Source organism: Mesitornis unicolor, unplaced genomic scaffold (assembly GCF_000695765.1).
Source record: "Mesitornis unicolor isolate BGI_N332 unplaced genomic scaffold, ASM69576v1 scaffold14327, whole genome shotgun sequence".
NCBI lineage: Eukaryota > Metazoa > Chordata > Aves > Mesitornithiformes > Mesitornithidae > Mesitornis > Mesitornis unicolor.
The window spans coordinates 32,624-46,655 of NW_010195855.1; the positions used below are offsets into that span (position 1 = coordinate 32,624).

General features: G+C 37.6%; 1 protein-coding gene across 1 annotated transcript in view; it reads left to right on the top strand.

The window, feature by feature from the left end:
• LOC104543611 (multiple PDZ domain protein-like) overlaps nucleotides 1-13,959 on the top strand; it is a gene marked incomplete at both ends in the record, with an annotated part of 46,072 nt that extends 32,113 nt beyond the window's left edge. Inside the window, 6 exons of the mRNA XM_010188265.1 lie at nucleotides 1-91; nucleotides 563-740; nucleotides 3,098-3,208; nucleotides 10,849-11,008; nucleotides 11,614-11,810; nucleotides 13,868-13,959. The exon at nucleotides 1-91 is cut by the window's left edge and continues 1 nt beyond it. Coding sequence (XP_010186567.1) covers nucleotides 1-91; nucleotides 563-740; nucleotides 3,098-3,208; nucleotides 10,849-11,008; nucleotides 11,614-11,810; nucleotides 13,868-13,959 — 829 coding nt within the window. The remainder of the gene's footprint in view (nucleotides 92-562; nucleotides 741-3,097; nucleotides 3,209-10,848; nucleotides 11,009-11,613; nucleotides 11,811-13,867) is intronic.
• Nucleotides 13,960-14,032: the final 73 nt, after the last annotated feature.

The following is a 14,032-nucleotide window of genomic DNA, read 5'->3' on the forward strand; positions in this document are numbered from 1 at the left end:
AACTCCCAGAGCTTCCAGAACGTGAAGAGGGCGAGGGAGAAGAAAGTGAACTTCAAAATGCAGCTTTCAGTAACTGGAACCAGCCCAGAAAGTAAGTGCAGATTCTAGTTGCACTGAAATTCAAAGATTCTGAAACTTGTAATATGTTTTGAGAGGAATAAGAAAACAACAGAATTGCTATGCTTATGCATATTGTGCATTGCAGGAATCATTAACTGTTCATTTTTACTGCCATTGGGCTAAATCTCTGCAATCTAGCAGTTTCTTGATTGCTTTAGTAATTTATAGGCTGACTCTCTGGGAGCCAGATAGAAGACATGTAGAGAAGGATTCAGTTTTGATTAGAGTCCACAATAAAGTGAACAGCAGTAGACACAATTACAGACTTTGAGCAGTTCAGTCGATAACTCCTTACAAAACTTTCCAAGAAGGAGTTATTTCTGAAAGTGAAAGTTATTTCTGAAAGTGAAGCTACTGTGCAAATCCAGTTGTCTTCAGTGTGCAGCATTGTCATAATCACAACAGATTTTCATTTATTTTTGTCCTTGTTTTGTCACAACAGGGTTGAACTCTGGAGAGAGCCTAGCAAGTCACTGGGGATCAGCATTGTTGGAGGGCGAGGGATGGGGAGCCGCCTGAGTAATGGAGAAATGATGAGAGGGATATTTATCAAGCACATCCTGGAAGACAGCCCAGCTGGCAAGAATGGAACGCTGAAAACCGGAGATCGGATTGTGGAGGTACTAACCAAGTGCCTTGTGCTTGCAATACTCTCAGCATCTCGGGAGTCACTGAGATGGATTTGTGGTCCTGGGCCGAAAGCTGTGTAATTACTCCAGCTGGCACTACTTGAGCCATATAGAGTGTAGTACCATCTGCTGATGTTCATGTGCAGACAGCTTTAAGTTGAATATACAACCTAAAGTGTAGATAACTGACTGTGAGCAGGAGTCTACAAAGCCAGCAGTTCTGTTTGCCTGTTTTAAAGCCAGCGCATGTAGGAAAAAGCTTAAGTTTGGTGATACTCAAATGTTTTACCTTTGCATATTGGATAGCAACAGAAATGGACAGTGAATAGCAAATCATGGAAATAAATGCCAAGCTTACTTCCATCTTAAATCTTAATCAGATATCTTGTTTTTTCTGCAACACAAGAAACTAGGAGCACAGGTGCAGGCGAAAATTAAAAAACAGTTAATGTAAACACTACTTGCAAGAACCAAAACATCAGTGCACTATCAACATTCTTCTCAGCATGAATCCAAAACAAAGTGTCACTGGCTACTATGAAGAAAAGAATTCTGTCCCAGCTAAAGCTATAATACTAACTTGTTTTCACTAACTCGAACACTGCAGTTCTCTCACAAATGCAGTTCTGCTGAACAGAAAAATGGAATTCCATGGTTCAGTCCTAGTAAAACCAGGACATCAGATCACATCATTCTTGTGCATCTTGTACAGAAATTAAGGGAGACACTTTTTTTTAAAAAAAAGAAAGGCTGGATTTGGTACTGAGAAGGTTAAGAGCGTATGTATATGTGCCTTAGGATAGGGTAGCCAGTGGTGTTGCAGGGAGGAATTTATCTGGATTTCTCTTCTGCTTAGCCTGTGCTCATGCAGTCACTTATGCTTTCTCACTTAAAGATACTGAAGAATGAACATACTGAAAGGAGTATGTCTTTCCTGTGGTGATTATCAGTAAGTCAGATATTACCACCACATAAAAAGCAGGGTGATGGTGATGCTTCCGCTGAATCAGACTGAACATGCTTTACATGATGATAAGTGCAGTTTACTGTCTGCTACAATATCCATAAAAAGGATCTTGAATTAATACTTTAGTATATATAGCACTTTCTACAACAGGATGGAAGAGTTTCCAATGTGTAACAACTTAGGAGGTAAAATTTTGCTTGATGGCCACAAAGTTCAAAAACATTCATTATAATCTGAATACCTGTTTTTTATGATGGCTGTGATTGTCTCTGACAATGATGCTTGCAGAAGTTGAAGTGGGTGACTGGAATTAAGTCATTAATGTTGTGTTAATGTGACTGTTTCGGAATGGATTGTTTCAGTTTCTCAAGTTGTTGCATATCAAGGCTTTTCTCTCTATTAGTGCGTGCAGTATTTCAGACATGGGGAGTTGGAGAGCCTTAGTATTACTGTTCAATTCCTTCTAGGTTTAGAATTTTCTCTCTTAGGTTGTTTTTGTTCTCTCTTGATTTACATGGGATGGTTAAGTTTAAGGTAGAGTTAGACAATGAAAAAGGTAGGAGTAATCCTCGGCATATAACTTTGTGTGCAAGAATTGCTACTAACAGATAACCTTTCTGTGTTAGCTTCTAGCTTTTACTGTGGTCATTGTGAGAATGCTTTATTCATGCTAACCTCACCATAATGTGGTTTTTACCTGGATTGTAAAACAAACTGTTCTCCACACCAGTACATATGAAGGCACGAAGAACAGCAACTAGGCAAAAATTTGTCCTTAGCCATCCTTTGTAAATGCTTTCTTCTAGAAGAGAGAGAGCTTTTCAGCTCTGACCTAAAAATTTAACTTAGGGGCAAAGTGTCTAGTAGCCAAAATTGGTCTTAATTTGCTTTAAAAAAAAAAAAAAAAAAGATGAAAAGAAGGGAAAAAAAGTACACATAATACCCCATAATGAAAGACACACCAGCACCTAACAAGTTTCAGTTTGTAAATCTCATAAAGTCGTGGGAGATAGGTTATTCCAAGGTAGGATTTACAGGAAGTAGTATTTGGCAAACGCTTCCACTCTCTTTGAATTGCCTTACCTCCTCTTATTGTCATATCTCTTCCGTTATATTTCCTGTGGGAAAACGTATGGGGCCTGAACCAAGAATGCTGAAATACCTGTTTTCAAAACCATGGAGAATTATTTATTTGAAGTCCTTTCAGTGCTTTTAGAAATCTCTGTGTGTGAGGGACCATGGGCCAAGTAGGTAGAAACCTTTCCAACAGTAATGAAGGTTTGGGCTTAGGTTTTAGTTGCAGTTCCCTAACCAAAACCCAAAGCTGACTCATGATTCTTGTAGCTTCTTGCAACGTTAAGTTCAGGCCTTCCAATTACAGGTGGATGGAATTGACCTCAGAGATGCCAGCCACGAACAAGCTGTGGAAGCCATACGGAAGGCGGGCAATCCTGTAGTCTTTATGGTACAGAGCATTATAAGCAGACCAAGGGTAAGCATAAAGAATATGAGAAGAGATGTAATACATAGTAGTAGTAGATGAAACAAATGGTGGTGTTTGGGAATGATATATTTAAACCTAAAAGTTCCATTTCAGCTATTTTAGAAACAAAGATTTGATTTAAATGTTATTTCCATTTAGAATGAAATCGATTTGGATTTGGAATTACCCTCCAGCACGCCGTCCTCAAACTATTTTGAAAAGCTTCAAGAAAGATAATTTGCTGGGGGGCAGAGTAGGAGTCTTAACTAAAACCAACTGTTAGAGATTAACAGCATGTCTGAGGAGCGCATGCAGAAATACAGCACCTGTTAAAACATTCATTGGACATTAATGAAAGGACCTAGAAGTACACGGAAGTTTTCTGTCACTAAGCTGTATGGACATTGCAGACAAAGGCTACTGAGCTTTAATATAAGTTGCTTGCATCACTAGAAACTAAACTTCCGCATTGTAGAGTCTGTGTAAGCCGCGTGTTTATTTACTAGTTGTCTCATAACTCTTGTTCCCCAGCCAATGTCTCTTTATAGCCCTTCTTCAGCTCCTGCTCCCTGTGGGCAGGAAACTACTAACCCATTTTATCATCAGTCATCTAAGGTAAAGTTGCATGGAAAAGCTCTATTGAATGTTGGTTATTGATACTCAAGCTGCTAAAAAAGGCTCTTTGCATTTGCTGTGATGTGAACAAAATTACCACTGCTGAATGTTTAGGCCAGTTTGGGATGGGAATGATGCCATTACTTTATCACAACTTACTTCTATTTAGAGAATGCTCCTTTGCTATTTTTAATTGTAGTTCTTTGTTAACTTTGTTTTCCAATTATTAAGCTTGTTTATTAACTGTTTATTAACAAACCTATGTTTCTCTGTAAGCAGAAACGTTGCAAATGCTCTTACTGTACACGTGCTTTTTGTTGTGATCTTTGTACATGGCATTATATTTATTGTCTTCATCTTTTGAAACTTGCATCTGTACTCTAAAGATCTTATAAGGGAATTTCCTGCCTTCATTCATGTGCAGTCACCCAGGTAGCTAGATGCCTGCTCAGAGTAGCTGTATTAAATATGGTACCACTATGTATTAAGCATGACAGTCAGTTTCAAGTGACACAAAATCACAGAATCTTAGGAGTTGGAAGGGACCTTGAAAGATCATCTAGGCCAATCCCCCTGCCAGAACAGACACGTTGCTAATGAGTCAGTTTCTTCCTCTTTGTTTTCTTCATTCAGGCTGCTGTAGCAGTTAAAGAGATCCTAAATGTACTACAGAATACCCCAAATAATGCAAATAGGCCGTGAAAAGCTAGTTAATAATTTTGCCAGCAAACAGTTATTCATTAAATCTCTGTTTCATACTGGTAATGCTCTGGATATTTCTGATTAAGAGTTAGACAATCACAATGGTTGTGGTCGTAGATCATTTGTAGGATTACAGCAGTATGCTATATGGAATGCTAGCTAGTTTCTGCTATCTTAGCATCCTGGACACACGAATAAAATGCTGAACACAAGTTAGTTGTAAAAAGAAAAAAAAAAGGTAAAATAAATCCTGTTATTTTAGATTTTGTTTTGCAAAAACCAGTAAAAATACCTTTTATTACAGCGTTTGCTTTTCTTGTCCTTAACTGCAAGAAAGTATGCTTCATGCATACTATTTAAAACCTAACTGTTTAGACAAACTCAAATGCTTCATATTTTATTAAGGTAGACAGTCCGTATAAATACAGTACTGTTGCATGGATTAGAATTTGAGTTAGCAGTGGTATTTTTAGGTGTTGTGCCATCATGACAAAATAAAGAAGGCAAGATTTTTAATTACTGTGTCTGATAATTTGTTTTCTCTTTTACTAGGATTTCAGTGTTCATATACAGAATATTGGTGATGCTTATTTTAGTTACTTAAAATTTCATTAAGATACAATTTAAAATTTTACGCGAATGACAAATGTAATGGTTAAAGTATAAGAGGATCATTACGCTGGCACATTATTTTCCCAAACATCTTTATAAAAGACAAAATCAAATGTGAAGCACATATGTAAAGAGAAAATCTTTTACTATAGGGAAGCTGCCTGTTGACTTTGAGTGACTTACCAGTGAAGAAACCTTGTTCATGCACAGCTCTGCTTTCTCATCGCTGAAGATACTGTAGAACCAAGACATAGGTTGTCTTAGCAAATTACATTATTTTTTGTTTTGCAAAATTATGTTTGAAAATAAACATTAGGGATGCATTTTCTATTTTTAGAAGCATTTAAAAAACCAAAATGCTTTAAGAAATTTTTTAAACAGCAGCATATGTCTGGGTTAAATTACTGCAATATAAGTGTATCAGTTGGTGCTGCAAGCCTTTCACATTCCTTTCCACTTAATATGCTTCTTATTTTCCAGTAGTGTTAAACTTACAGCTCTAAGACATTTAGGCAATTGCAAATACACCTGGTGCAGAAATTACTTTTAAGTATATGTTGAATAGTTTTTCCAACATAGTACACAAAATCAGAAGTGTCTCCACTTTATTAAACAGTTTTTGATCTCACAGTACAGTAGAAAAACTGAATGAGGAATATAAATGGTCAAATTACATCCTTTAATTTTGTCTAAATATGAACATGAATATGAATTTTTATCTAAATATTCTTTTTGTGATAAATAATAATAAAGAATTACATTGTAGTATTTAAGGAGAAGACCAGATAATTTAGTTTCATTAAACTATGAATTCAGAAATTTACAGATGCATGCACATACAAAGTGATCTGTAAAAGTTGTTAGATATGAATTCTGTTTAGACATACATAATATTACTAAACCTTCTCTTTTGGGAAATACACAAGTATATTACCACAACAGGTGTATCAAAGTATGAGAATTAATCTGAGATTTTCAAAATAAAAGTATGTCTACTGCATTATTATAAAGAACTGTGTTTATTTTAATCCAGAAATCCACAATTTTATAATTAACTAATGTGTAAGAGTATCCCGTATGCTGAGATGCCTGGATAAAATTATACAGGTAGCTCAGCAATTATTTTTAAGTTGTTCTTACGTCTGAATTCTGCACATCACACTTTGTGGGCTAGAACAGGTATGAGAATTGGTGCTTTTCCTCTACGCTCTGCTAAATGTAGCTGATAACAAACATTTATCCTCGCAAGTCTGTAACAAAGTGCAGGAAGCAGACTTTGGTTGGTTAGCACAGACTGCTGAAAAATATGTTTTGTTTCATGAGTCACAGAGGGTTCATTTAAAAATGGTTTTGCTTAGTTTCTATTGTGTTTTCCTTTTAGAACCCTTCTCTGCCTTTCCCACAGAGTAGTCTTTTCTGTAGATCTTCAGTAGCACTAACCCATTTGCTGATTCTTCTCAGTTCAACACTAAGAAGGCTGGATGATGACACACTGTCTGCTTTTGACTTACCAAACATTATACATGTGCTTCTTTGCCCTTAGTGTCTCTCTGCATTTAAATTCTTTGTACCAATTTGGGTAAAATACTGTGCTGATGAGAGTGGAAATTCTGTGTAATAAATAAAACAGACACAGACATACATGTACGTAGAAAACTGTTGAAGAAGTTAAAAAGTGCCAGCTCCATTAACCGTAACCACTAAATCTGATCTAATCAGAGCTCCCAAAGGAGCAGGTTCTCATTTACAAGGTCAGTCCCTATGGATTATGTGAAAATATCCATGTAAGTGTAACTCTCTTGTCAGCATGAGGTATTTTGCTGCTATGTCCTTTATTTTCTTCTTATGTGGTTAAGACTTTCCAGCTTCGATATCTTTTTTCCTTTTGCATAAATAAAAAGTTGGGCAGCTTTTGTTTTATTACGCTGAAAATTTTCCCTTTGCTTCTTGAAAATTCCTCTAATGCATCATGAACAGGATAGTGACGTCGTTGGAAATATGAAAAAAGTTAGATTCTGTTTTTTTTGTGGCTAGTGCTTGCTGCATGTTATTTATATTGGGAGTAGAGTTAACCTCTAACATTGGTATCAGAGTTAACCTCTAACACAATAATAAAGGCTTAATTCTTAATGCATTTCTGATTTAATAAAATAATTTCTAGTTGGTTATACATGTTGGGAGCCCTTTGTCTGTTTCCCCATGTTGTCCAATATATCAAATGTACAACAAATTTTTATGATCTGGTATGTCATGTATAATTTCATGTGTGTTTTTGAAATCTCTCTTTGTTACAGTTCTGAGGAAAGGGAATAGAAGCATAACATAAATGATGGCTTGTATTTTCTATATTTTCATGAGTATTTCTGTTTAAAATGCACATTTCTAGAGAAAACCTAATGTTTTTGCAGTCTCTGCATAATTCATTTTTAACATTGAGATAAGAATGTCCTCTTGTCATCTCTCTCTGCTTCTGCTGAACTAACTTGCATGTACAGTGAGAAACTTTGCTGAGTTAGTGTTCTTAACGGCTTACTTTTGTCCATTTATTAATGGAGTTAGTAATATTGCTACAGTTAGCAAAATGAATCCATAATTGAAAATAAGTTATTCATTAATTATGCCGTGTGTTGCCAAAGGTGCTATAACATGTGGATTGCTGTTTTCTGTTACTGTAGGAGGTATCGAATCCAATTAGGGTTACCTACCGTTGTTCCCCAACTAACCCTTTTGCTCCCACACTATTCAAGGTTTGTCTTGATGGCAGTGAGCGGGTCCTACCATGTGTGTGCTGTACGTTTGTACATGGCCTGTGACACCTCCCAGAGTGCTGCTTCTTCCTCCGCATCTGCCTCCTTTGTTGAAAGTGATGCTGCTCCAAACTTGCTACCATCTTTAATATTTGCTTGGCTGTGATTGGAGTGACTCTGGTAGCCAAATGGGTTCATGCACTGTCTGATGCTTTGCATTTTAAATGAAATACAGTGCTGTGGCACACTGAAAGTATTTCATGAGTTAAAGCATTTTAGATTTTTTGTGCGTGGCCCGATTCAGGGAGCAAAAGTCTTATGTGTGTGTAAACTGCAGGGGCCAGCTTTTGCTGCTGGCAGTGCATGCATGGCAGGCTGAATTCTGGAGGCAGAATATGGTCCCCTCTGCCCAAATTGCATTGTAACACCCTTTTTACCCTTCTCACAAAGGAGCCTTGCTTTTGTTTTCATTTCAGCATTTTCTGAAATGACAGACATGTTCAGATTTATGATCGCGTGCACAGAGATACAGAAAGAAGCATTTTTGTGTTCAATCAGGTTATGGTGGCTGCAGTTCATAAGTGCTAATCTGTCATGATGTGGCCAAATGTCCACAAGTTACAGATCTTCCAGAGGTCCTTGACAGCAATTTTTTGTTCTTTTTTTTTTTTTTTGGTCATGTTTTCTTTAATGTTGCAAACTTCCTGGATGCTTTCATTTACTAAGAGTGCCACTAAAGTGATATGTTAATTTTGGTTTTAAAACACAGACTACTGTAAAATCTGCTGCTCTGATCTGCTCTCACACTATTTCCTCTTTTTCAACGTGTTATGTAGCTTTCTAGTTAAAACTCTAGGAAGCACTCTAAAAAAATCAGTGTTACTAGAACTACGCTCCCCTACACCTCTCCTTGAGGTAGAGGTCTGTCATGAACTGTTCACCAGGGTAGACACATTAATTTTTGATTTTAAGAAATCACTTTGAATGTTATTAAGTAGCGTTTCTACCCTACCCTGTAGGGTTTCTACCCTACTCTGATCCTGATGGGTAGCAATGCCTTTGCTAGACTTTTGCTGCTTCAGTTGAGGCTTATGTCTGCCCTGTAACTATTAGCATGTTTTAGAGTACAATTTGCATAAACTGTAAATAATTCCTACATGAAGTTTAGTGATGCAAGGTATCATTTCAGCAGGATGGAATTGTCTTAGATTTGAAGCACAGATCAATGTGACTGATAAAATAATTCAAAAAATCATACAGCACTTTTATGGCATTTTTTATATATGGGTGCCATATTGAAACTTCCCACAGAAGAGAGAGACAGAGAGACAGAGAAACAGAGAGAGACTCGCAGAGAGAGAGAGAAAGAGGGACAGAGAGAGAGTCAGAGACAGAGAGAGTCAGAGTCAGAGACAGACAGAGACACAGAGAGACAGACAAAGAGACAGAGAGTGACAGAGAGACAGAGACAGAGAGAGACAGACACAGAGACACAGAGAGAGACACAGACACAGACACAGACAGAGACAGAGACAGAGAGAGAGACAGAGGGAGAGCCAGAGAGAGAGACAGAAAGAGACAGAGAGAGAGAGAGAGAGAGAGACAGAGAGAGAGAGAGACAGAGAGAGAGAGAGACAGACAGACAGAGAGAGAGAGAGAGACAGAGAGAGGGAAAGACACAGAGAGACAGAGAGACATAGAGAGACATAGAGTGTGACAGAGAGAGAGACAGAGACAGAGAGAGAGACAGAGACAGATGACTTTTTAGTTAAGCTTTTTGAACAAGTTCCTGAATGAAAGGAATATGTTTTTCAAGCAGGAGCAGAATGAGGGAATTGAGATAGGGCATTTCACTGCTGCCTCTGATGAAGTAATTGTTTCAGTGTTCTTGTCACTCAGAGACACCATGTGAGATACTGAATTCAAACTTGCTAGTGGAGATAAAAGCTGAAATGATGAACAGTGCTGTGAAGCTAGGGCAACACCTGAAAATCCTAGTTTTGGAAAAATACTTGGTTTTCCTCTAAAGTTTTTGTTGTTTATGTCAACAGCTGATCTGCCAAGTATCAAAGTCTCTTGGACATGCATAACCTTCAGAATGATGATATTCAGACATGAATTTCTTGCTTACATGTTTACTCTGAGCAAGCCAAAATTATATAAATTACAAATATTAAACCAAATCCCTGATCAGAATCCATATTCCTCAGGGAAACTAACTTGAATGGAGGCTTGCCAGATTATAGAATTGGGCATTTAACTATAGTGTTGCAGTAGTCACGTGTTTATACTTTAAACTTTTTGTAAATATGAATAGACCACATACATCACGACCAAAAGTGTTTTTCTCCTTTTTGATTTAATCTTTAAATTAATCTCCTTTATTTGCTCTCCCATGTGCAGCTTATAGGAAACCAGTAAATAAGACTGAATAAGTCCAGTTATTGTGGATTTCTTCAGTTATCATCTCTTTCATTTTGTTTTTATATTGTCCTTTCAGTTAATATGCTGGTTATTTTCTTTTTTCTGGAGGCATTTTTGAAAGCACCGACTTCTTTGTTTCCCTTTTCTTTCCTTCTGTTTGGCTTCCAAAGCATATAATAGAAAAAATTTACATGTGGTGACTTTTAAAAATAAACTAAAGTCCTTTGCAAATATGGTGTTAAAAAAAATTGAGTCTTCATAAGAGGCTTTTTCTGAAATGTAAAGTGGCACATAAAACTTTACTGAATTGGGCTTTTATTGTGAGTTCGAATACATTTTGGAGTGTTGTTATCTCTTACCTTGCCTGGTGTTTGTTTCTATCTTTGATCTCTTGCAGCCTTTCTGTGCTGTGTTATTCATGTGAATTCCAACTGCTTGGTATTTAAACTTCAAAGCCATAGTCATTGCCGTTTGACGTTTTTGTATGCTACTTTGCCCTACACAGAGTCTGCATCTGCTTAGCCACTGCATTTTTCTTATTCTCCACAGGTACTCATTCAGAGCGATATAGAAACAGAAGAGACTTCGCTTTGTAATTTGCCTCTGCCCCCTCCTTCAGCATATTCAGGACTGAGCTGTGATGTTGCACAGTCATCTTCTAGCAGAGCCCCAGATGATGTGGAGAAGGATGAGTTTGATTACAGCTGGAGTAAGTTTATCCTTTGTGATAATGTTTGAAATACTCTGTGTTAAAATAGCACTGTAGCAAAAGATACAGGGGGTCCAGTCTGAAGTAATTCATTCTCCAGTGCTTTGTGATTTGGTTGTTAAGTGTTGCTGTCAGCTTTCACTTGTGCTTCGTCAGATGCACATGGTGAAATATAAAACTAATTTGTTCTCCTTCATTGTACTCCAATCTCTGTTTTCCTTTGTGGTCCAGTTCACTGTTTCACTTGTAGGACTACTTGACGAATTTCAGTGTACTCTAGGTAACTGATGGCAGTGATTCATGTGACAGCTTCTGTTACCTGAAGGTGTTACTGGAGGGAAGGTTATTGCTGTTAACGTGTAAAAAGTCTTTTTTTTGTGAGAGAGAAGTTTTAATGTTTTCTGAAGTTAGAAGGAAAACAAGGAACTAGAAAAATAAATCACCTGAGACTTAGCTTAAAAGAAACTGTAATGTACACTCAGAATTTTCTCATCCAGTTTGGAATTATTCTGTCAGATACTGCCCACTGGATCTTTACTATCTAGGTGACTTATGAAACTTTCTGATGTAAATCCAACCTCTACTGCCCTCACTTTTACATTTAGAAAATATTGTGCAGCGCTATGGAAATCTACCGGGGGAGCTACAAATGATTGAGCTCGAAAAAGGAAAGACAGGTCTGGGACTTAGTCTTGCTGGTAACAAAGACCGGTCCAGAATGAGTGTCTTTATAGTGGGAATTGATCCAAATGGAGCAGCTGGCAAAGATGGCAGGTTACAGATTGCAGATGAGTTACTAGAGGTGAGTTCTTTGCAATTTATACTGAAACCCAAACATGCTGACTTAAAATGCACTAAAATATTACATTCTTACTGTGATGTAGATGTTCTTCAGTGGACTTTGAAATCCCCAAGTTACACAAGTTAATGTCACTGTGCTGCCGGACTTTCATTCTGGTGTATGCCAAATAGTTGCAGCTGGGACTATACTATACTATAGTAGTACTAAGTGAAGATATGTGTGTATTTACAGTGGATAAAAATGGGGGATGACAGCAGTTTCTGGGTTATGGAGAAGTATGAAAAGTCAATGCATTGCAGTCCGTAGAAAATATTGAAGTCCTTTAGTCCATCTATCCATGGAGTGCTCCAGACTTTCTAATTACTTCTCTGTCTACTGGAAGTGTGATAATATCACACTATTTTTATGTTGTGAACATATAAAATGGAAATTAAATTTTAGAAATGGGAACAGATCCATTTGTATCATGGACTTTTATCTCATGACACATTGGAGCTGTTTTCTCGCAGCTTTGGGAAGGAACCGAACTACTGAATATGCAGCTAGCATTCCCAAAATGTATATGAGCATAAGGTATATTTTTATTTTACCACAGTTTGGTTGATGATACTTGCGGATGTATTCTGTATAGCTTTTCTCATTCTTTCTGATAGCAGTAGGTCACATTACCCTTGCGGAAATGCTTTGTGTAACTGCAAAACTGTGTGTGCAGGTGTTCGAGGATACACTGCGGAGGTGGTACTGGGAGGAATTGGTGAAACTGAACAAAGCTTGAGGGAGACATTGAGAAAGTAAATTATGTAGCCTGGCAGTTGCCAACTAGGAGAAAAACTAGGGGATGATGGCAATGTAGACATAGTCTCATGAAGGGACCTGTTAATTGCAGAGTCCAGTGTTACCTCCTGGATGGTTCTCTTAAGTCAGCTAAAAACCTTGATGTTGCAGATGCTGAGTGTCGTCCCAACACATTGAAATACATCTGGCTGAGTCTGGTCTCATGATTCTTTGCTTACTATCCATGCTGTAGACCTGCAAACTGCTGCTAAGAGATTGTCTCAGGCTCTTCTGAGAGGAGACATCTGAGCTTGCTTCTTCCCAAGTAGATGTCCATCATCTGTGACAGGCCATGGCTTGTACCCCTGCTGGCAGCCTGACCATGGTTCTTCATGAGCCCATGGCAAACAGTGGAAACAGTCCTGCATCTGCATTACCTCCAGTGAAAATGATGGGGCTCAGTATCCCTGGGACCATGCCTGGTGGACACAGCCTACATGGGAACTTGTTATGCTCAACATTCAGTCCAGTGTCTTGTGTCCGTTGCTCACTGTTCAGTTTCTCTGCTTCTATTAGTACTACCTCGGTGTGTGTTGCATTATATTCCCTTTGTGTAGGTCCAAGCTGTCCTTTTCCAGTCATTTCCTCTTCCTTAGAGTGGACTTCTGCACTGCAGTTTTCCATTTCCTAAAAAAAATGCAACTAATGAAATGTGAGTGAGTAATCAGTTATTCTGCAAATTCAGGCTGATACCTTCAGCTATATTGTAATCATAGGAGCTTCAAGGGGTTTCACTGAGTCTAGTCTGCCAAATGAAGATAATGATTATCAGGTCAAATCTTCAGATTGTAAATGCACTGGTGTTCAGGCTCCTGTGTATAAAATGCCTGTCTCAGAGCTTAGACTCAATAAATAATAGCAATCTCATTGCTGGATATAAGTGATTCATTTATTTGTTATGGTTAGAATTTCCCATGGTCTTGCTTTGTCACAACATCAATGGCAAGTGGAAATAGATGATGTGCTAGATCAACCCAATATAAGTCAGAGAATGACATCTTTAGCAATATGACAGTGTTAGTCTGAAATCAAACTGTAAGGATTTTTTTTTTTTTTTTTACTGGAAGATCAGAGTGAACGCACGACACAACACACTTATTTTAATACATTTTCTGCTTCAGCCAGTAGTGTGGGGTAATGGATTTTTTTTAAGGCTTAAAAGTTAGATAAGTATTAGGAAATGAAAATATTTTGAGACATAATTGCTACCTTGCTTTGTATAGATAAATGGGCAAATGCTCTATGGAAGGACTCATCAGAATGCTTCCTCAATAATCAAATGTGCACCATCTAAAGTAAAAATAATCTTTGTCAGGTAAGTTCTTGTTAAAGGTTTGGCTAAAAGGATTTACTTTTATTCTCACAGAATCACAGAACATTAGGGATTG